Below are 19,394 nucleotides of genomic sequence, written 5' to 3'. Positions count from 1 at the left end.
ATGCCCAGTGCATAACTTGCAATGCCTACCCCCTAGCCATGGGGGATCGTATTGACCCTGGAGGTTTCATATGCGAGCATCCGAAAGGGATGCTCGCATAGACTTCAGACAGGGCTCATCTGATTGTAAATACAAATTCTTAAATCAGTTTTTGAGCGTCAAAAGAGATTGGTAGGCAGAAATCAACATAAGTTGGGCTCAAAAGCCCTATGCCTTCCCAAGGCAAGAACATGATTTACACTTTGCTGAGAAAAAAAATAAACGTTTTCACTTTTATAACTTTAATAAATCAAATGATGTTAACATTTTGATTACTAAATATCAGTTTATGTATATTAAACAGCAATACACATTCATTTGTATTTTTTTTAAGTAAAATGCAAATTATGTTCTGGTCTTGGGAAGGCATAGGGGTTTTGAGCCAAACTTATGTTAATTTCTTCTCGTTTTGTGTTTGAGTGTAATTTTTTTTCGTTTTGGGTTTCATTTATTTATTAAGGCTGATTTGTGGTAGTTTCACGCTTGGTAGATTATTTGATTCTATTTTTGCTCATTTTTTCCTTAATAGGGTTGTTTTCTTGTAGAAAAAGTGTTTTAATTAATTTCTGTTTGTTTTATATTGACATAGTCTTTTCAGGGAAAAAGAAAATAGTACTTCAGATCTTTTGTTTTTCTTAAGAATATAAAGTTTAGCCTGCTATTTGTATGCTGGAGAAAAATGTTCTCCAATTTTTAACAACATATACCCCTTTAAAAATCTGGAAACAAAAAGTAGTGTTTAATTTAGTTTCATACCTCCTCTAGTTGACCTGAAATGGAAAATGTGATACCATTCGCGAAAAAATCTGTTTACTTTCTTTGATAGCTTGGATACACATACGCTATTTTGATCATCCTCAAAGACCTAATTTCCTGAACTTTCTACTACGTTGAACACAATAGCCATCTGAAAATTTTCCTATTCATTTGCGCGTGAGAGGGTGGGTAGCTACCCCCCAACCACTTTCAAATAATAAAAAGAGCACTAGCCCTCTCAATTCTCAATTGAATGACCCCATTTTGAAGTTTTTACGGAACTCAATCTATAAGAATCTTATATGTTCTCAGGGCATAATTTACAACCTTTACCCTGGGGACTCTGGGGGGTTTGTCATCCTAAAATACATAATTTTCAGAACTTTCAACTACGTTGAACAAAGTGGCTATCTCTATACTTTGATTGAATGTGTTTGGGGATATGGTGGGCGTGAGAGGGGGTCAATTGCTCTCCACTATCTTTCATCTATTAAAAAGAGTAATTTCAATTTCCAAACAAATGAGCTCTTTCTGAAATTTTTACAACAACTTTCTATATAAACCTTATATGGCCCCAGGACATAGCTTACTACCCTTGCACTAAGGGCTCTGAGGGGGGTATCATCCTAAAAGACCTAATTTCCAGAAATTTCAACTACTTTGAACAAAATGAATTCCTCAAAATTTTGATTAGATGCGTTTGAGGAAATGGTGAGCATGAGAGGGGGGTTAGTTGACCTTCAATAACTTTAGACTATTAAAAAGGCATTATCCCTTTCAATTTTTAATTGAATGAGCCCTTTTTGATGGTTTTACAACATCACTTTCTATAAAAACCTTACATGCTCCCAGAGCGTAACTTCCAACCCTTGTCCTGAGGATTGTGGGGGGGGGGGGGGGTCTGGTTGTCATCCTTAAAAACCTAATTTCCAAAACATTCCAAAACCTCCAAATCTTTTGGGCAAGGAAGGGGTGTTAGTTGCCTTCCAATTAATTTCTACTATTAAAAAGGGCACTAGCCATTTCGATTTCTAATCGAATGAACCCTTTTTGAATTTTCTAGGACAATACGTTCTATAAAAACCTTATATGCCCCCAGGGAATAGCCAACAACCCTTGCCCTGAGGGCTGTGAGGGGGTTTTCATCAACAAAGACCTAATTTACAGAACTTAAAACTACGTTGAATAAAATGGCTATCTAAAAATTTTGATTGGATGTTTTGGGAAAAGGTGGGCATGAGAGGGGGGATAGTTGCCCTCCAGTCACTTTCGAATATTAAAAAGGGCAAAAGCTCACCGTACATGAATAATTAAAACGAAATTTGCATATTAATTTTCCTTTGTCTGGTTAATTGGCTTTCTCAAAATTTTGATCTGACGTAGCTTACGAATTTACTTACGTAACAAAATTCTTATGCTTTTATTACGTATATTAGGGAGTTCACTCCCAAGTCAATACCTCGCTTTTTACCCTACAGTTCAAATTTTGCTCAAATCACAAAGGCCAGTTAATAAGGATAGATAGTTCTCTTGAAAGTACTAAAAAAGCTTTAGTGTAAAGAGCGAGGCATTGACCAGGAGGCGAACCCCCGTAATAATTACGTAAAATACGTAAAATACGTAATAATTTCTGTTCGTTTTAAGTTTTAATGTTGCTCCTTATTTTCAGTTGAAAAAACTTGTTTTTTTTTATCTAATTTCTGATCGTTTTTTAAGTAATACTGGGAAATCTGGTGCCTCATTCATAGATATGTCCCTTCTCCCTAGGAAATATCCTCCGTGGAAATATCCTCCCTCGTAGCCCCTACTCTGACCCCGACCCCCACTAGAAAAAATTCATCCTGAAAATGCCTGTATACTTCCCAATAATCAATACTATAAGTCAACAATGGGCAAAGCTCATAACTTGCAGCCCTTCCCCCGGGAACTGTGGGGGATTGAGTAATCTTCAAAGACATATTAATTAAATTTTAAACTATGCTGAACAAAATAGCTATCTCGAAAGTTTGATTGGGTGACTTCGGGAAAAAATGAGCGTGGGAGGGGGCCAAGTGGCCATCCAATTTTTTTGGTCCCTTAAAAAGGGCACTAGAACTTTTAATTTCCGTTCAAATGATCCCTATCAGGATATTCTAGGACTGCTGGATCAACACGATCCATTACCCCTGGGGGAAAAAAACACGCATCCGTGATCTTTCTTCTGGCAAAAAATACAAAATTCCACATTTTTGCAGATAGGAGCTTGAAACCTCTATAGTAGGGTTCTCTGATACGCTGAATCTGATGGTGTGAATTTTATTAAAGTTTTATGACTTTTGGGGGGTTGTTTCCCTCTTTTTTCGAAAATAAGGCAAATTTTCTCAAGCACGTAACTTTTATGGGTAAAACTAAACATGATGAAACTTGTATATTTGAAATCAGCATAAAAACATGATTCTTCTGATGTATCTATTGGTATTAAAATTCCGTTTTTTAGCGTTTCGGTTACTATTGAGCCGGGTCGCTCCTTACTTACAGTTCGCTATCACGAACAATTTGATTGAAAGATTTACTTCACTTATTAAAAGTGAAAAGAAATTGGAGGGCACCTAGGCCCCCTCCCCCATCCATGCTGTTTTTCCTCAAAACCATCTGATCAGAACTGTGATATAGCTTTTTTTTTTTAAACAATTCAAAGACCATTTAACGAAAACTCAGGGCAGGTGTTGTAAGCTATGCGCTGGGAGAATATATAGTTCTTATTGAAGAAATGCTCGTAAAAATTCAGAGATGGCTCATTTGATTGGAAATTGAAAGTTCTAGTTCAGTTTATTACAGTCAAAAGAGATTTGAGGGCAACTAGCCCTCCCCCAACGCTCCTTTTTCCAAAAATGCAGGCAATAAAAATTTCGAGACAGCCATTCAGTTAAAAATTGCTCAGAAGTCAGATAACAAAAACTCAGGTGTCGTTACAACCATTCAGGGCCCAGGGCATGCGCTATAAGTTATGCCCTGGGGCATATATTGTTCGTATGAAAGGGATGCTCGTATAAACTTCAGAGAGGGCTCATTTGATTGAATATTGAAAATTCGAGCTGACTTTTTAATAGTCAAAAGACATCCAAGGGCAGCTAGCCCCTCCCCTCCATACTTTCTTTTTCAGAACCCATCTGATGAAAATTTTGAGATTAGAATTTTGTTAAAAATATTTCAAAGGTCGGATGAGAAAAAGTCTGGTGTCAATAGGCCCCCCCCCCTCCAGAGCAGAGGGGAAGGCGTTCTAATTTATGCCCCAAAGGCATATATGGTTCTTATGAAAGATATGCTCGTATAAACCTCATAGAGGGCTCATTTGATTGGAAATTGAAATTTCTAGTTTATTTTTTAAGAGTCAAGAGAGTTAAATTAGCCCCGCCCCACGCTTTTTTCCTCGAACCTGTCCACTAAAAATTTTGAGATAGCCAGTGTTTTGGAAATTGTTCAAAAATTAAATAACAAAACTCCTCCCAGTGTTTTTGAACTATTTTGCATTAACAATAGTTCAAAGGTCAGATAAGAAAAACTCATTTGTCCACGCAACCCCCCAGGGCCCGGAGGCAGGCCTTATGAGTAATGCTCTTGGGGCATATATAGTTCTTATGGAAGGGATGCCCGTATATACTTAGAAGAGGACTCATTAGATTAAAAATTAAAAGTTCTTGTTCACTGTGACAAGAGTCAAAAGAGACCAGAGGGCAACTCGGCCCCCCCCCCTTCCACGCCCTAAATGCATTAGATAAAAATTTTAGATCGAATATGAAAATCAAGCTTAGGACGAAAAAAATAATTTCCTATTGAAGTACAAATGAAACTTATAACGAATAGAAATTAAATAAAAAATCAATGCAAACAAACATACAATAGATATTAATGTAAATTAATAAATAAATCTTAAAAGAGCTGAAACTTAAATTGAATATGCAATTCAAGCTTGAAACGAAATTAGTTTAAGATTGGTTTAAAAATTGGTTTAAGATCTATTTATTCATTATTACTTCTTATAAGAAGGAGAAGAAGAATGTTAAAAAATAATTGTGGATATTTTGATCTAATTTTGATGATTGAGACAGTCATTGAGACACTTGAATTTTTCTGAAGAACTGGTTTACCCTGCCTACCAGTCCAGTGAAAAAGATAGGCAAGCCTACCAGCCCCAACCCCTGGGGTGCGCTTGGGGACCCCCCAGGTACAGTCTTTTTATTTTTCTGCCTGGTGCCTACACCTCTGCTTCGCTCTTATTAGAACCTTTTTCTAATTGCTTGTGCCATCCGGAAGATCCCTTGCCTTTTGCTGTTGGCTTGTAGCTAGTTTGGAGTTCACTGTAGCCTACATCATGGGTGACAACTCTAAAAGGAGCTATAGACCACCTAGTCACAGAGAGATGAGATCAGACTGCTCCATCCAATACAGTGGAGCTGAATCTATTAATGAGCAGATTACTATGCTCACCTCACACATTAACACCCTTAAGAACAAGCAGAAGCTAATTGCAGATTCAATAAATGACCAAAACCTTAAATCTACTATGGCAGAAGTTGTCAGTGAGGCACTGTCTAATGAGGTTGGTTCTTTGGTTGAGGCCTCTGTTAAAAAACTTGCCTCTAGTCACCTGCCTGCTGCTTTTGATGCTAACAACATGGAAATTATTAAACAAGAAGTATATAATAGTCTTAAAATGGATTTTGATGTGCTTGTGGAAAAATCACTAAAACAATATGATTTGAGGATGTCAAAGCTTGAATCATCTCTTCATTTGCTTGACTCAGGTTTGTCAGAGCTGCAGAAATCTCTGAAGCCAATTCAACTCAACGTGGATCGTCTGAGCGATCAGTTTGACCAAATGAAAATTTCAAATCAGCTGATCCTATTTGGTTTCAAAGAAAACCATTATCCAGAAGTTTCTGAAAACAAATTTCTTGGATTTTACAGTACTAGGTTTCCTGGTATTCCTTTGACTAAGAATGACATCGTTTCTTTTAGAAGGATTGGAAAACAAGGCTCAGGTTTGAAATCTCGCCCACTTGTTGTGGAATTTTGTAGTCCAAGAATGCAGCAGTTTATTCTTAGAGAAAAGAAAAGTTTGCAAAGTATTGGTGTCTTTATTTCTGAGTCACTGACAAAGCCTAGACTTCAGCTACTTAACTATGCTAAATCAAAGCTTGGGAAGAGGTCTACATGGTCTAGTGGATGAGAAATACTCACCAAGCTTTCTGTTGGCAAAGGTTATCACTGTGAAAGAGGCAACTCAAGTTGATGTTCTCCATCAGTCAACTAAAGCCCGTCCAAGTCCCTCCCGGGACTGAAATAAACCATTTTCCCCCTTTTAGCTCGGTTGTTTTGTTGTTTTTTTTTTTTTTTAACCCTTTATTTTATAATTTTTTTAATTATTGTTGGATTTTTGTTGTTTTACATTATTTTTTTAAATTATATCCATAAAACATTTATAACTCTTTACTCTGGTTGCTTATTTATTGTTTTGCCTTTTTCTTTACTTTGTTTTTGCCTTTATCCTTGTAATTGTTTGTTATTTTTAATCTTTTTGAGCTTAGTAGCTTGCTATTTTTCTTTGTCTTGCAGGCTTTTTTTTTTTCTTCTCTTTCTTTTCTTTGTTGCATAAAAGTTTAACTTTTTTAGTTTCAATTTAACCTCTGATATTTCAGCCTGTTTGTTTGATATTTTGTTCATTTGTGATGATATTGTGTGCATTTGTTATGTGTGGTAAATCTGGCTGATTTTTCTTTTCTTTTGAATTCTTCTATTCTTAAATCAGTTATCTTTGAGCAACCAAGTAGTGCTGGCAAACAAGAGGCCCACACACTTGACCCTCTTCTTGGATCTATGGTTAATTCTAGTTGCAATTATCACACTACTATTGATTTTTGTGATAAAATCATGCCTTCTCTCTCTTCAAGTACGTGGGATACAAGATAAGTGGGATAGTCTGAAATCATATTTGTCGTCTGATAATTCTTGCCCTTTTGATGTAATTGGTCTAACAGAAACATGGTTATCTGATAGTGAAAATTTAACAGCTTATGATATGCATGATTATATTGCTATTCATGTCCCTAGAGTGGTAATAAAGTGCTCCGGGGGCATTTCTTTATTTATAAAATCTGATATTAAATTCAGTAGACGGTATGACCTTGAATCCTTGTTTAATTCAGTAGTGTCCATTAGTAGGACTGTTTATTCTTTTGTCATTGATCTGAAAAGTCAGTTTGCATGTGATACTGTTTGTTTGTTTTATAAGCCCCCTCCTTTTCCAACACATCTGTTCTGTGATTTGCTTGATCAGCTTTCTGGTGCAGGGACTTTCTCTAAAAAACGTATTTGTGTTTTGGGAGATTTTAATTGTAATATGTTAAATGTTGGATCAAGTGACGAATGTGACCATCTGTTTGATGTGCTTTCTTCTTCTGGGCTACTTCCTTCAATTTTTTTTCCTTCTCGTGTTGATCCTACAAGAAATTCTTCCACTTTGATAGATAATACTTTCATTTTTCATTCTCCAAAATTGAAGTCTACTTCTAGTCTTGTTTTCACTGATCTGTCTGATCACTTCCCTATTTATCTATCACTTTTTGTACCTAATACTGAGATTGCAGTGAATAAGCAAGGTGAATCTTCTTTTAGAACTTTTACAGATAAAGAAATTTATAATTTAATTCTTAGTCTTCAGAGTAATGATTGGTCTAGTGTTCTTGAAGCTAATGATGTTGAATGTGCAACAAGTTTATTTGTGGGTCGTATGGGAGCTCTATTGGATAAGCATTTTCCTCTTAGGAAGAGACCAAGGAATTCTACACCCAAATGCCCATGGATGTCCATAGGTCTGATTAATGCTACACATATGAAGGCGTCTCTGTTCAAGGTTGCATGTAAAAGTAAAACACAGGATGATCTTCTGAAGTATAAACATTATAAAAATGTACTTACGACTTCAGTACGTGCAGCCAAAAAGCTCTATTTTTCGCGTCGAATTGATGAGTGTAAGGGGAACTTGCGTAAGGTTTGGAATGTTGTTAATGAAGCTATTTCTCGCAAGAAACTCAAACAGTCCCCCCCATGTCATTACAGGAATGCTGATGGATCTATTGTGGATAAAAATTCTTCAGCAAATGCCTTCAATTCGTATTTCACCACTCTTCCCTCAGTTCCCATTCAACCCAAGAGTAGAGTAAGTAGTTTTCCAATAGCAGAAAAGTCATTTTTCCTTTCCCCATGCAGTGATATTGAAATTTATAGTATTATTTCCCAGCTTCCAAGTAGCCGTTCAGTTGATGGTTTTGGTTTGAGTAATAATGTTCTTAAAAAAATTGGTCAGTTTGTTTCTAACCCCATCTCACACATAACTAACCTCTCTCTTTCTTCTGGTGTTTTCCCTCATTTGTTTAAAGTTGCTAATGTTTTACCTTTACATAAAAAAGGTGATTTATCTATAATTTCAAATTATAGACCCATTTCTCTTCTTCCTGTCATCTCCAAGTTTGTTGAAAGAGTAGTGTATTGTAGACTCTCTTCATTTGTTTTTAGCACTAACACGACTGCAGGAACTTCTCTCATAACTAACCATCAGTATGGTTTTCGTCCCACATTCTCTACCTCGTATGCACTCTCAGATGCAACAGAGTTTGTGCGTGTTAATCTGGACAAGGCTTGTGTGTTTTGGGTCTATTTCTTGACTTTTCAAGGGCCTTTGATATGGTTGACCACTCTGTTCTTTTGTCTAAACTATCTTCATTTGGAGTGCATGGAGTCCCACTAGAATGGTTAAGGTCTTATCTGTCGGGAAGATCTCAGTATGTTTCAGTTAATGGTAATTCTTCCACTACTTTGCCTATATTGAAGGGTGTCCCACAGGGCTCTGTGCTTGGACCACTTTTGTTTTTAATTTATATTAATGATCTCGTTGATGGTCTTCATCCCCTTGTGCACCCTATTCTTTTTGCTGATGACAGTAACTTTTTCATTGCTGCAGTGGACTTGCCATCTGCCACTTCCCTAGCTCAAGGTCTTCTTGATAAAGTAAAAGATTGGTGCTGGTCAAATGGTATGACTCTCAACAGCGAAAAAAGTGCCATTGTACACTTCAGGACCCCTTATCGTATGAGAGATGTAAGGGAGCCAATCATCCTGACTTATGGGAATGATGTTATACCGCAAGCTGCTATGGTGAAATTTCTTGGTGTGTATCTTGACTGTTTTCTCTCTTTTAAGCCTCAAATAACTCACACCCGTTCCCTCATCCTCCGCCAGTCTTCAATATTGCACCGGGTTAACTCATTTCTTCCCCCAGATGTTATGCTTTCTCTTTATTATGCTTTTATTTTTCCTTACCTTTCTTATTGCTCCTCTGTCTGGGGTAATACTAATAAATCTCTTCTCTGCTCACTTCAAAGAGCCCAAAATAGGGCAGTGAAGGCTACTTTTCTTCTCACTCGGCTTTACCCTTCCTCTGATCTTTATAATGATACTGGAATAGCTCCGCTGGATCTTATTGTGAGTAAAAGTAATCTTCATTTAGCGCATTCTGCTTTTCTAGGTACACTTCCACCGCCTCTACAGCAATTTTTTTCATGGACAGGCTCAGGTAGGTACTCTACTTTTCTACGTAGTTCTTCTCGTAGATTTATTTTGCCCAAACGTTCATCTACAGCAGCCCAGAGGTCTCCTGTTTATAAATCAATTCAATTATGGAATTAAATCTCACCGGATGTCCCGTTATTTCTGTCTGCAAAGGCAGTTATTTGTCGTGTATTTCCAGTTTAGTAATTTCTCTCTCCTTCGTTTATTTTCCCTGTTTTCTCTTTTCCTAGTGTTTCTCCTTTTGTATTTTTCCCTTATATATCGTTATTCTTTTTTTTTTTTTTTTTTTTTTTTTTTTTTTTTTTTTTTTTTTTATTGTATGGTATTGTTTATTCTCTTTAATCTTTATTTCATATATATTGTTTGATTTAGAGCAATATTTATGGTTGTCTTAGTACTTTATTATTGTATTGTAAGGCCCACAACAAGCCAAGCCTTATGGGCTAAATAATTTTTCTTTACGTTTGTAATATAGTTTAGTATTAATAAAATGATTGATTGATTGATTGATTGATTGATATGGTTTTGCCATGATTGTTTACTTAATTTCTGTTCGTTTTGGGTTTCACTTATTCTTTAGTAGTAATTTCTGGTCGTTTTGAGTTTGAATTTTAAAAGGTATTTGTATCTGCTGATCTTAACTTTAAAATGGCCCTTACTTTTCTTTGAAAAACTTGTTTTTAGGAATTTTTTTCGTTTAATTAGTCACGGAGAAAGGATGAAGACGAGAACAATAAAGAGCCAATAAAGAAATTAAATAATTGTGAAAGCGTGACCCTTTAAGAGTCCTTTACGTAAAATGAACTTGTAAAATTGAACTTGTAAAATTAAAATTACACATTATTCAATTACACTTTCAACGTTACTGAGAAAAGGTCGTACAATTTTAATTTGTACTTTTATTTTAAGGTTTTTTTTTTGTATTTTTATCAGTTTTATTCTGCACTGAGGACGTTCAAGCAGAGGTCTTGACCAAAACATTTGCATAATTTTTCAATTTATTCACTGGTTGTTAATTGTCCTAGATATTTACCCACTAGATATTTACTTGATAATTCAATAGCTATGAAATTTTAATAAAACTATCTCTCTTCCATTTATATTCACTAAGCATAGTAAAAAATGAAAACTTATCTTTTCAATAGAATTATTATAATCGAAATTTCTTTTCTGAGACATACTTTATTCTTTATTCACTTAACTATTCTGCACCGTTAAACTAATTAACACCGTTAGTATCGTCAAACTAATGATAATATGATTATTGATTTTTCACCTTATATGTACATTTCAGAAGGTCATGGGTTTCCCCCCATAGTCCCGGCTTTATATCAAGAAAAAATTAACCTATCACAATAGCTATTACTCAATAGAGATTTTCCCAAAAACCTTGCAAAACCGAAAAATCAGTTAAGTAACTAGGTTTTCTCCCAAAATCTTCCCTTGTTGAGAAACTAATTAGGTTTTCCCAAAATCTTAAATTGTTCATAAACATGTTCTGCAACTAGGGTTTTTCCCAAGGTCTCTGTTGACAAAAAACATTTCTGGGTTTTCCCCCGTGACCTTGAACTTGGGACTACGTACTTCCTATCACTACGTACTTCCGACAATTAAAAAGGGCACTTAAAGCCATTTAAAGTTCCGATCAAGTGAACCCTTTTTAAAGTTTTTACGATAACCCTTTCTATAAGAACCCTATATGCCCCCAGGGCATGACCTACAACCCTTGCCCCGAGTGCTGTAGGGGGGGTTGTCATCCTCAAAGACGTAATTTTCAGAATTTTCAACCACGTTGAACAAAATGGCTATCTCAGAATTTTGATTGAATGTGTCTGGGGAAAATGTAAGTGTCAGGGGGGTAAGTAGCCCTCCAATCACTTTCAACTACTAAAAAGGGCACTATCCCTTTGAATTTCCAATTGAATGAGCCCTATTCGAAGTTTCTACGAAAAGGCTTTCTATAAAAAGCTTATATGCCCCCCGGGGCAAAACTTACAACCCTTTCTCTGAGGGCTGTATGGAAGTGTCCTAAAAAAATAATTCATATCTGAAGATCAACTACGCAGAATAATTTGGCAATTCCAAAATTTGATTGGATGTGTTTGGGAATTGCTGGGCGTGGAAGGGGTGTTTGTTTCATTTCAATCACTTTTTATCCTTAAAAAGGGCACTAGAACTCACTATTTCCAATCGAATGTGCTCTTTTGAAGTTTTTACGACAACCCCTTCTATATGAAGTGCCTTTGGAAAAAAAAAATAATAGATACACAAATAAATAATAAAACATCGGAGCCGTATAGCCTCTACTACATGCAACGCTATAGCGTTGCCTGTGATTAAATAGAAAAGAAAATCTTCGACTAAAATTAAGGTTTAAAATAAAAATTTACAATGAACAGAAATTATTATGTTTAGATAGGGGCTGTCTCCTCCTCAACACCTCGCTCTTTACGCTAAAGTTTTATAGTACTTTTAAAAATGCTTTTTATTGTTCTAATTAAACGACCTTTGCGTTTCAGGAGTCGTTCTTAAAGAATTTGAACAAATCTCAAATTTTAGCGGAAACAGCAAGTTGTTGAGGAGGAGGCAACCCTCTTCCTATACGTAACAATTTCGGTTCGTTTTAAGTTTTAATGATGCTTCTTACTGTCGGTTTAAAAAAACTAATTTATTGTCTTATCATTTTTAAAACAATCCCAGAGTATCTAACCACCATCCCACGGATATATTATCTAGGAAATTTAGTCCCGGTGAAAATTTACCCAGGATAATTACCTTTGACAATTTCACGCTTAAAATTTAGACGGAAAAGAGAAAGCAAGACTTAAAAAGAATTTCAATGAGGAATTCTTGCAATTATAGTGTAAATGAGGGGGACTGCTCCCTCCTCAATAGGTTGATCTTGAAAAAAGCTTATTATTCTAACGAATCAATCAGTTAAAATTTCTGATTGCTCCCAAATCATGTCCAGGTCTGACCAAAATCTAATGTGGGGTATCAGCTCCTTCACCGCCAGTTTATTGCCAATTAAACGTACGTATCAATAATTTTAAGTTGATTAGTAACATCGTACCTTTGCAAAATTCATTATTCCTTTCATTAAAATTGTTTTTATAAGAGAATCAAATTATTCAATAACACCTAGGAAAATATATCTTAAAATATATCCTTGTGTTCACAACCCACCATTATTAATCTGGTGTCAGCTCCCTTGAGAAACTTTTTAAGAGCATTCTTGCTTTTCTATCTAATAAAAACACTTAAGAGAAGTAGAATAATTAAAATATACTCACCTTGACACCATACTTCAGGAAAAGAAGAATAAAACCCTTCACTGAAGTTTGGAAATCCGTCAATTTATTGAGCCCCATGAGATAATGCATGAACAAAAAGAAGAACAGCCAAAGCAGCATTAAAACTAACTGCGTTACGAATACATCCATTCGGAAATCTCCATTCCAACCAGACATAAAACCACTTGGAAATCTCTTTTGGTCATCATCTAAGATAAAAAACATTTCCTATTAATTTTTTTTAGGCTAAATTACTTCAGGATAAGAAATACTTTACAAAGGACTTGATGTGTTTACAGAAAATGTTTCTATATGTTTCTGTTAATCTTTCTGTTAATCATATGTTTCTGTTAATCTTTAACAACTGTAGAATTTGTTATTTCTTCTGGATTGCATATGGATGCTAACATCCAAAGTAAACTCGTCTGCAAGAAGTACTACTAAGAAGCTAGTAGATTTTAACCATAATCTCAATTTTCTTTCACTCTTTTAAAACCATGTGTTAGTATTTTTTTTTTGTTTTAACCGCATTTTTCAATATCTCTGGGGGGTTGTGTCAACCCTGGAAGTATTGTTATATGACCTATGGATTATTTTGAACAAAATGGCTATCTCAAAATTATCATCACATAAATTTGGGGAAAAACGGGCTTTGGAAAGGGGGGGGTGCAGCTGCCTTCTGATCACGTCCGAATCCAGAAAAGGCACTATAACTTTCCAGATAGAAAATATGTTTTTTGTTGATCGTTGATTTAAAGATAGAAAATATTTTTTGAGGAGGATGCTCCCCCACAGCCTTCAGTGCAAGGGTTTTAAGTTATGCCCTAGGGGCATATAAGGTTTTACATTGAAATCTTAAAAATGTTTGAAAAATTAAAAAAATATAAATGTTTTTACTTTTATAACTTTAATAAATCAAATAATTTTAACATTTTGATTACTAAATTTCAATATATGTATATTAAACTGACAATGCACATTCATTTGTATTTTTTTCAGTAAAGTTTTTAAACAAGGCGTTGTTACAGAAACTTCAAAAAAAGCTCATTCGATTGGAAATTCAAAGGGCTAGTGCCCCTTTTAATAGTCGAAAGATATTGGAGATAACTAGCCCCCCCCACGCCCATTTTCCCCCCGACACATCCAATAAAAATTTTGTGATAGCCATTTTGTTCAGCGTAGTTGCTTTCCAGATAGAAAATATATTTTTGAGTAGGAAACTCCCCCACAACCCTCAGGGCAAGGATTATAAGTTATGCCCTGGGGTCATATATGGTTTTTATTGAAATCTTATAAATGTTTGAAAAATATAAATTGAAAAATATAAATGTTTTTACTTTTATATCATTAATAAATCAATTAATTTTAACATTTTGATATCTTAAATCAAAGTATATGTATATACTAAATATCAGTATGTATATTAAACTGACAATGCACATTCATTTGTATTTTTTTCAGTAAAGTGCAAATTTTGTTCTCGCCTTGGGAAGGCATAAGGGTTTTGCGCCCAACTTATGTTAAGTTTCTACGACAACGCCTTCTATAAAAACCTTATATGCCCCCGGGGCATAACTTAAAACCCTTGCCCTGAGGGTTGTGAGGGAGTATCCTCCTCAAAAATATATTTTCTATCTGGAAATCAACTACGCTGAACAAGATGGCTATCTCAAATTTTTGATGGGTTGTGTTTGGGGGGAATGATGGGCGTGGGGGGGGGGGGGGGGGGCTAGTTGCCCTCCAATCACTTTCGACTATTCAAAAGGGCACTAGAACTCTCGATTTCCAATCGAATAAGCCCCCTTTGAAGTTTCTACGACGACCCCTTTCATATGAAGTGCCTCTGAAAAAAAAAATAATAATAAAACATTGGAGCCGTACGGCCTTTACTATAGGCAACGCTACAGCATTGTCTCTGTTGTGGCGTGGAAGCATGGATGGCAGTGACTTAAATTTGTTGAGTAGTATTGTCTTTTTTTCTTTTAAAGAAAACAACAGACCTATGACTGGCGTAGGAGGCAAAAACACTTTAATCTAGTTTTTTGAGTACTTTAAATAGACCTAGAACGAAGATAAAAGTCCTAGTAGCAGCACATGAAGAGTTTCTCAGCCACCTTAAATTGTGCTTGGAAGTGGAGCACCGATAGAAGTGGCGTCATTACCAGAAGCATAGCGCTAGTACCAATTTATACTTATTGCATTAAGATGTTTTACATAGAATTGCTGTGGAAGCACAGGGGGCAGTGACTTAAATTTATTGTATTGTTGCTTTATTGTTTTTTTTTCTGTTTTTGTTTTGTGTGTATGGCCACTGTCTTATAAATACACGTTTGAATTTATGTATATGGCATAATATAGACAATTTTTGTTACCAAACTTTATTTGAGTTAAATCTACCTAGCAAAAGTGAAAATGTATGCAGAGCAATTCTGTAACTAAAAGGACAATTCAAAGAATAAAAGATAAAGACATAACAGAGAGGGAGGTAGCACATAAACTAATATACGTATATGTATACATTTAAAGTAACCAGATACAGTCTTTTAAAAGATATACTGTATACATATATGTATACATTAAACAATACCAAATACAGTCTTTTAATAAGTTTTGAATTCGTTAAAATAAAATCTAGTAGTCAATAGATCAACAAAACCTTATCCAAAGTTTCGAATTTGAGATTTTATTTCAAGGAAATTTTCGACTATTTGATATTAATTACAGTCAGTCTTTAAGACCAAAATTTAGATGTCTGTAAATTTTATTACAACATTCTATTTTAATTAATTTTGAGCTTACAGAAATTGATTAAAGTCAGCCTAAGGTTTAAAGTAGTTTGATATTAAATACTAAAAAATAACGTTAAATGAGTTCAATAAATTGATTTCCTACTAATAATGCCTTTGACTGCCTCATGCTATAATAATAAATATTTTGAAAATGCATCAGACTCAGGATGCAATTCAGGGTATCAGTCCGCCTTGCTCAGCAAAATATATTAGCAGTGTTCCCATATAGAAAATATGTCATATACACAACAGTTTAAAACTGTATTTGTATTTGTTTTGATAGTAAATGGAAAGTAATAAAATCTTATCAAAAGTAAGCTTGGTCAATATAAATTTACTAAATTTTGCCCATTTATTGATTTTTACAGCTTTTTCTATTAAATTTGACAACTTTTAACCATATTTTACAAATTGGTTAAGTCTATTTTTATTTTGTGTTTTCTCCCAATTCACTGTTTTAGTCAATCAATCATTTTTCGGTCCTTATGCAAAGAAGAAAAATACTTGCAGTTGCAAACGTGCCCCCCCCCCCCTTCAACATATCAAGAGTCTTGTGATTTTTCCTTGTCCAGACAGATTTGTGATAGCTGAAATATATCAGCAAGGCATTGTTACAATGAACTTGTATATTTATTTTGAAGGAATTTGTATATTTTACATTACTTTTTGTACATATGATCATCAACAAAAATTATTGTCTTTGCTTTCTATTTTCTTTGCTTTCCCACTGAGCATCATCTATTTATAATTATAAAAGTTGAAGGCGTCATTTGATACATATGTTATTGGTCATAACTATTGGACCAAGATTTAACACTAGACATATTGGGCCTCAAATTTAGAAACTTTGCTGAATCAGTTCAACCCATGGAATGTTCTAGTGGAATAATATGATATGATTTATTAACACTAAAAGCCCTACTGAGGCATGGTTAATACAGAATGCACTTCAAAAATAATAAATTAAAACAACCTGTAAATAATGATGTAAATTATTAAAATTGTTCAATTTGAAGTTTATGAATTTGGTGGAGACTGCTAAGCCATATAAAGTCGTTAATTTCTTTTGTTTTTGGAACGGCTAGCAGTTCATTTGTTTGTCTTAGGCTGGTTAAATCAAGACCCTGTCATCTTTTTTCTTATTTTTTTCTTCTTTTTACCTTTATTCCAATTAAATTGTTTTCTTGAAGTTATTTGACGTTTAGTCCATTACAGGCCATATCCACTGGGGATTTCTTTTGATGCACCATTTTCTTTTCCTTTCTTAATAAAAACCCCCACTGTTATATAATTATCAAAACTCAGATGTAAAGATATCCCAGCTTGCGTTAGTCTTACCTCATAATACTATTGTAATAAGCAGCAACCTTTATATATGGCTTTAGTTCTAGAATAGATGTATGGGCTTGTTGTGCAAAAAACAACAACTTTTTTAGCCTGTAGTAAAATGCTACTGTAGTAATATATGTTACTCCAAACAATTTCTTCATGTAACACGTGGGAAAAAACTGGGATATGTACAATTTTTTTGTCTTGGTACATTTTTCGGGCAATTTGTGCTACATTTTGTTTTGAAATGTTGGCAAAACTGTTCCTGGCAGCTGTTAGAACATCGAACTAGTTCATTGTTCAACAAGATTGTAGGCCTAATACTTTGAACAAGATGGAAATCCAATAAGGATCTTAAAATCCAACATGTTGTGCTTTTTTTTTATTCTACTGATTCTAATTTATTGATTTTTTTGCTACTTATTTTTCATTCCTGTTGTAAACTTTCAATCCCACTTAGATTTTCTGTCTAATAGCATAAATGTCTAACTTATCAAGAGACATGTTAATTTTCATTAAAAACTGGTATTTTGCTCGTTTTCTCTTTTTGTGTTATTCTATTCACATTGCTGTGTTTATGTATTGTTGCTACACTGTAAAAGCTTGTCTTTTGATATACTGTCCTGGACACTCCTATAGCGCCAGGTCAGTTTTAAAATGGTAATTTCAATCAAAATGTTTAAAAGGTAAAAAAACGTTTCTCCAGGGAAGAGGGGGATGGATGACTCATGAAGCCCAAAAGATAGGTGGCGCAACTTATACAAGTGGCCAACTCTAGAAACATATTTTATTTTTGTAAAAACCCTTGGGAAGCTGTATTTTTTCTAAATTGGAATCAGGCAAGGACTTTAAATCTACATGATTAGAGACATTTTCATGGTCCACAAGAAGGGAATTTTTGTTCAAAATGGTTGAGCCTCTAGCACTGGTGGCTGACCTAAGGTACTTTATCACATCTCCTGTGAACCATGTTTGTCCAATAAAAACTCAAGGTCTGTCCATTTCAACTTGTGGTGAGCATTTTAGTGCAGTAGAAATCCTTTTGTAGGAAGAACAGAGGGCTCTCATTAAGCCTGAAGAAGAGGCTGTAATATCTGGTGCTGTCAGTAGATCAGCTACCCCAGTCAGTTCTGTGAATATAGCTACAGGGTTTTGTCATAGGAGCAGCAACTCTAAATCTCTTCATGATTATACATTAAAAAAAAAACGAGGCTGTTTGATCAAATAATTTGTCAGAACAACAATGCAGAACAGGATGAAAATGATCATGTGATTTGGCATCAAGTAGATTTATATTGGAGCTTGTTAGCCCATGCCAGGAGATCAAAAAATCCTGCCTTAGTTGGTGCAATCAATCCAACCACTGCTTTATGGAACAGATATTTTACTCAGCTGCCTTGGCAATAAAAGTTCTATCATTGGTGGCAACAAGTGCCACAGCAGAAAGCGTTTTAAGGTGCGCAGGATTGATTATTACTCCTAAGCTCTATACTCTTTACTGCTAAGTTCTATGTTGTCCCCACATCGTGTAAAAAAAGCTTATTTTTATACATGATAACTACAAGCTTGTCAAAGCTTTAAGGAAACTGATAAGAGTTTATTTCCAGCCAGGTGTTTAGAATTTTTTGTTCTAGCTCCTTAAACTGCTAGAGAATGGACAAAATGGGGAATTTAAAACTTAATTCAAATCAAACTTTGAAATTTAAAGCTTGAATTAAAAATTTAACAATATATAAGGCTTTTCTTTATAAAATGTTGCCTCTTTTTATATAAGAGCTTTTCTTTACAAATGTTGCCTCTTTCTCCACTAACACCTGGGAACAAACTGTTCTTAAAGAGCAACATGCCAAGTTTTCTAAAAATTGGCTATGAAAAAAAAAAAAATTAAATCCTATATGCTAAAGTAAAACTTACTTCCAACTCAGAAATCACGTGACAAGTTTGGGCTTATCTAACCGTCAGTTTGGGCAAAACACAACAAATCTCCTTTTCACGTCTGGATGTTTTTTCAAATTAACGAGTCTACATTCCTCAAGCTTATCGTTCAGTAACTTCAAAGCTAGTAGTACCATAAGTTCAGCAAGCTCAGCATTTCTGGATTGAATATTTCCAGCCACGACTAAAATGTGATAAAGTAACAAAATTTTTCAAAGACTACATTCATTACAGCAGTGGCGGTTCTGACCTCCCTTACTCCTGGGACAAAATAGTAATTAGATTGTTTGATATTCTTTGAATTTCTAATCAAATGAGCCCTTTTTCAAGTTTCTACAACAAACCATTCAATAATAACATTATATGCACCAAGGGCATAAATTAAAACAGTTGCCTGAGGGCTGCGGGAAGAGTGCTCTCCTCAGACATAATTTCCAGACCTTTCAATTGTGCTGAACAAAATGGCTATCTCAAAATTTTGATTGAATGTGTTTGGGGAAATAGTGGGTGTTCAATACAAAGTGCTCTGATCTAAAACCAAAAAAAAATAATGCTTTATGCCAACATTGTTCTTTACTTAGGCAGCGCTATTGCACTGCCTATGAAATCCACTAATGCTAAAATTAACAAAATATCAACAGCATTG

At 34.8% G+C, this 19,394-nt stretch overlaps 1 protein-coding gene and 1 pseudogene across 3 annotated transcripts in view; one reads left to right on the top strand and one right to left on the bottom strand.

The window, feature by feature from the left end:
* Nucleotides 1–19,147, bottom strand: part of LOC148944612 (uncharacterized) — a 43,274-nt gene extending 24,127 nt beyond the window's left edge. For all 3 annotated transcript variants that reach the window (XM_089100301.1, XM_089100303.1, XM_089100302.1), the window contains exons 1-2: nt 18,728–19,147; nt 12,696–12,904 (exon numbers count right to left, since the gene is read on the bottom strand). In XM_089100301.1, coding sequence (XP_088956427.1) covers nt 12,696–12,872 — 177 coding nt within the window. In that variant the 5' untranslated portion in view covers nt 12,873–12,904; nt 18,728–19,147. The remainder of the gene's footprint in view (nt 1–12,695; nt 12,905–18,727) is intronic.
* LOC148944613 (uncharacterized) lies at nt 5,129–5,853 on the top strand (annotated as a pseudogene).
* Nucleotides 19,148–19,394: the final 247 nt, after the last annotated feature.

This window comes from Artemia sp. Qi Xiang Cuo, chromosome 14, assembly GCF_049724085.1.
Source record: "Artemia sp. Qi Xiang Cuo chromosome 14, ASM4972408v1, whole genome shotgun sequence".
Classification (NCBI taxonomy): Eukaryota; Metazoa; Arthropoda; class Branchiopoda; order Anostraca; family Artemiidae; genus Artemia; species Artemia sp. Qi Xiang Cuo.
This window is presented reverse-complemented; position numbering and strand designations above follow the sequence as displayed.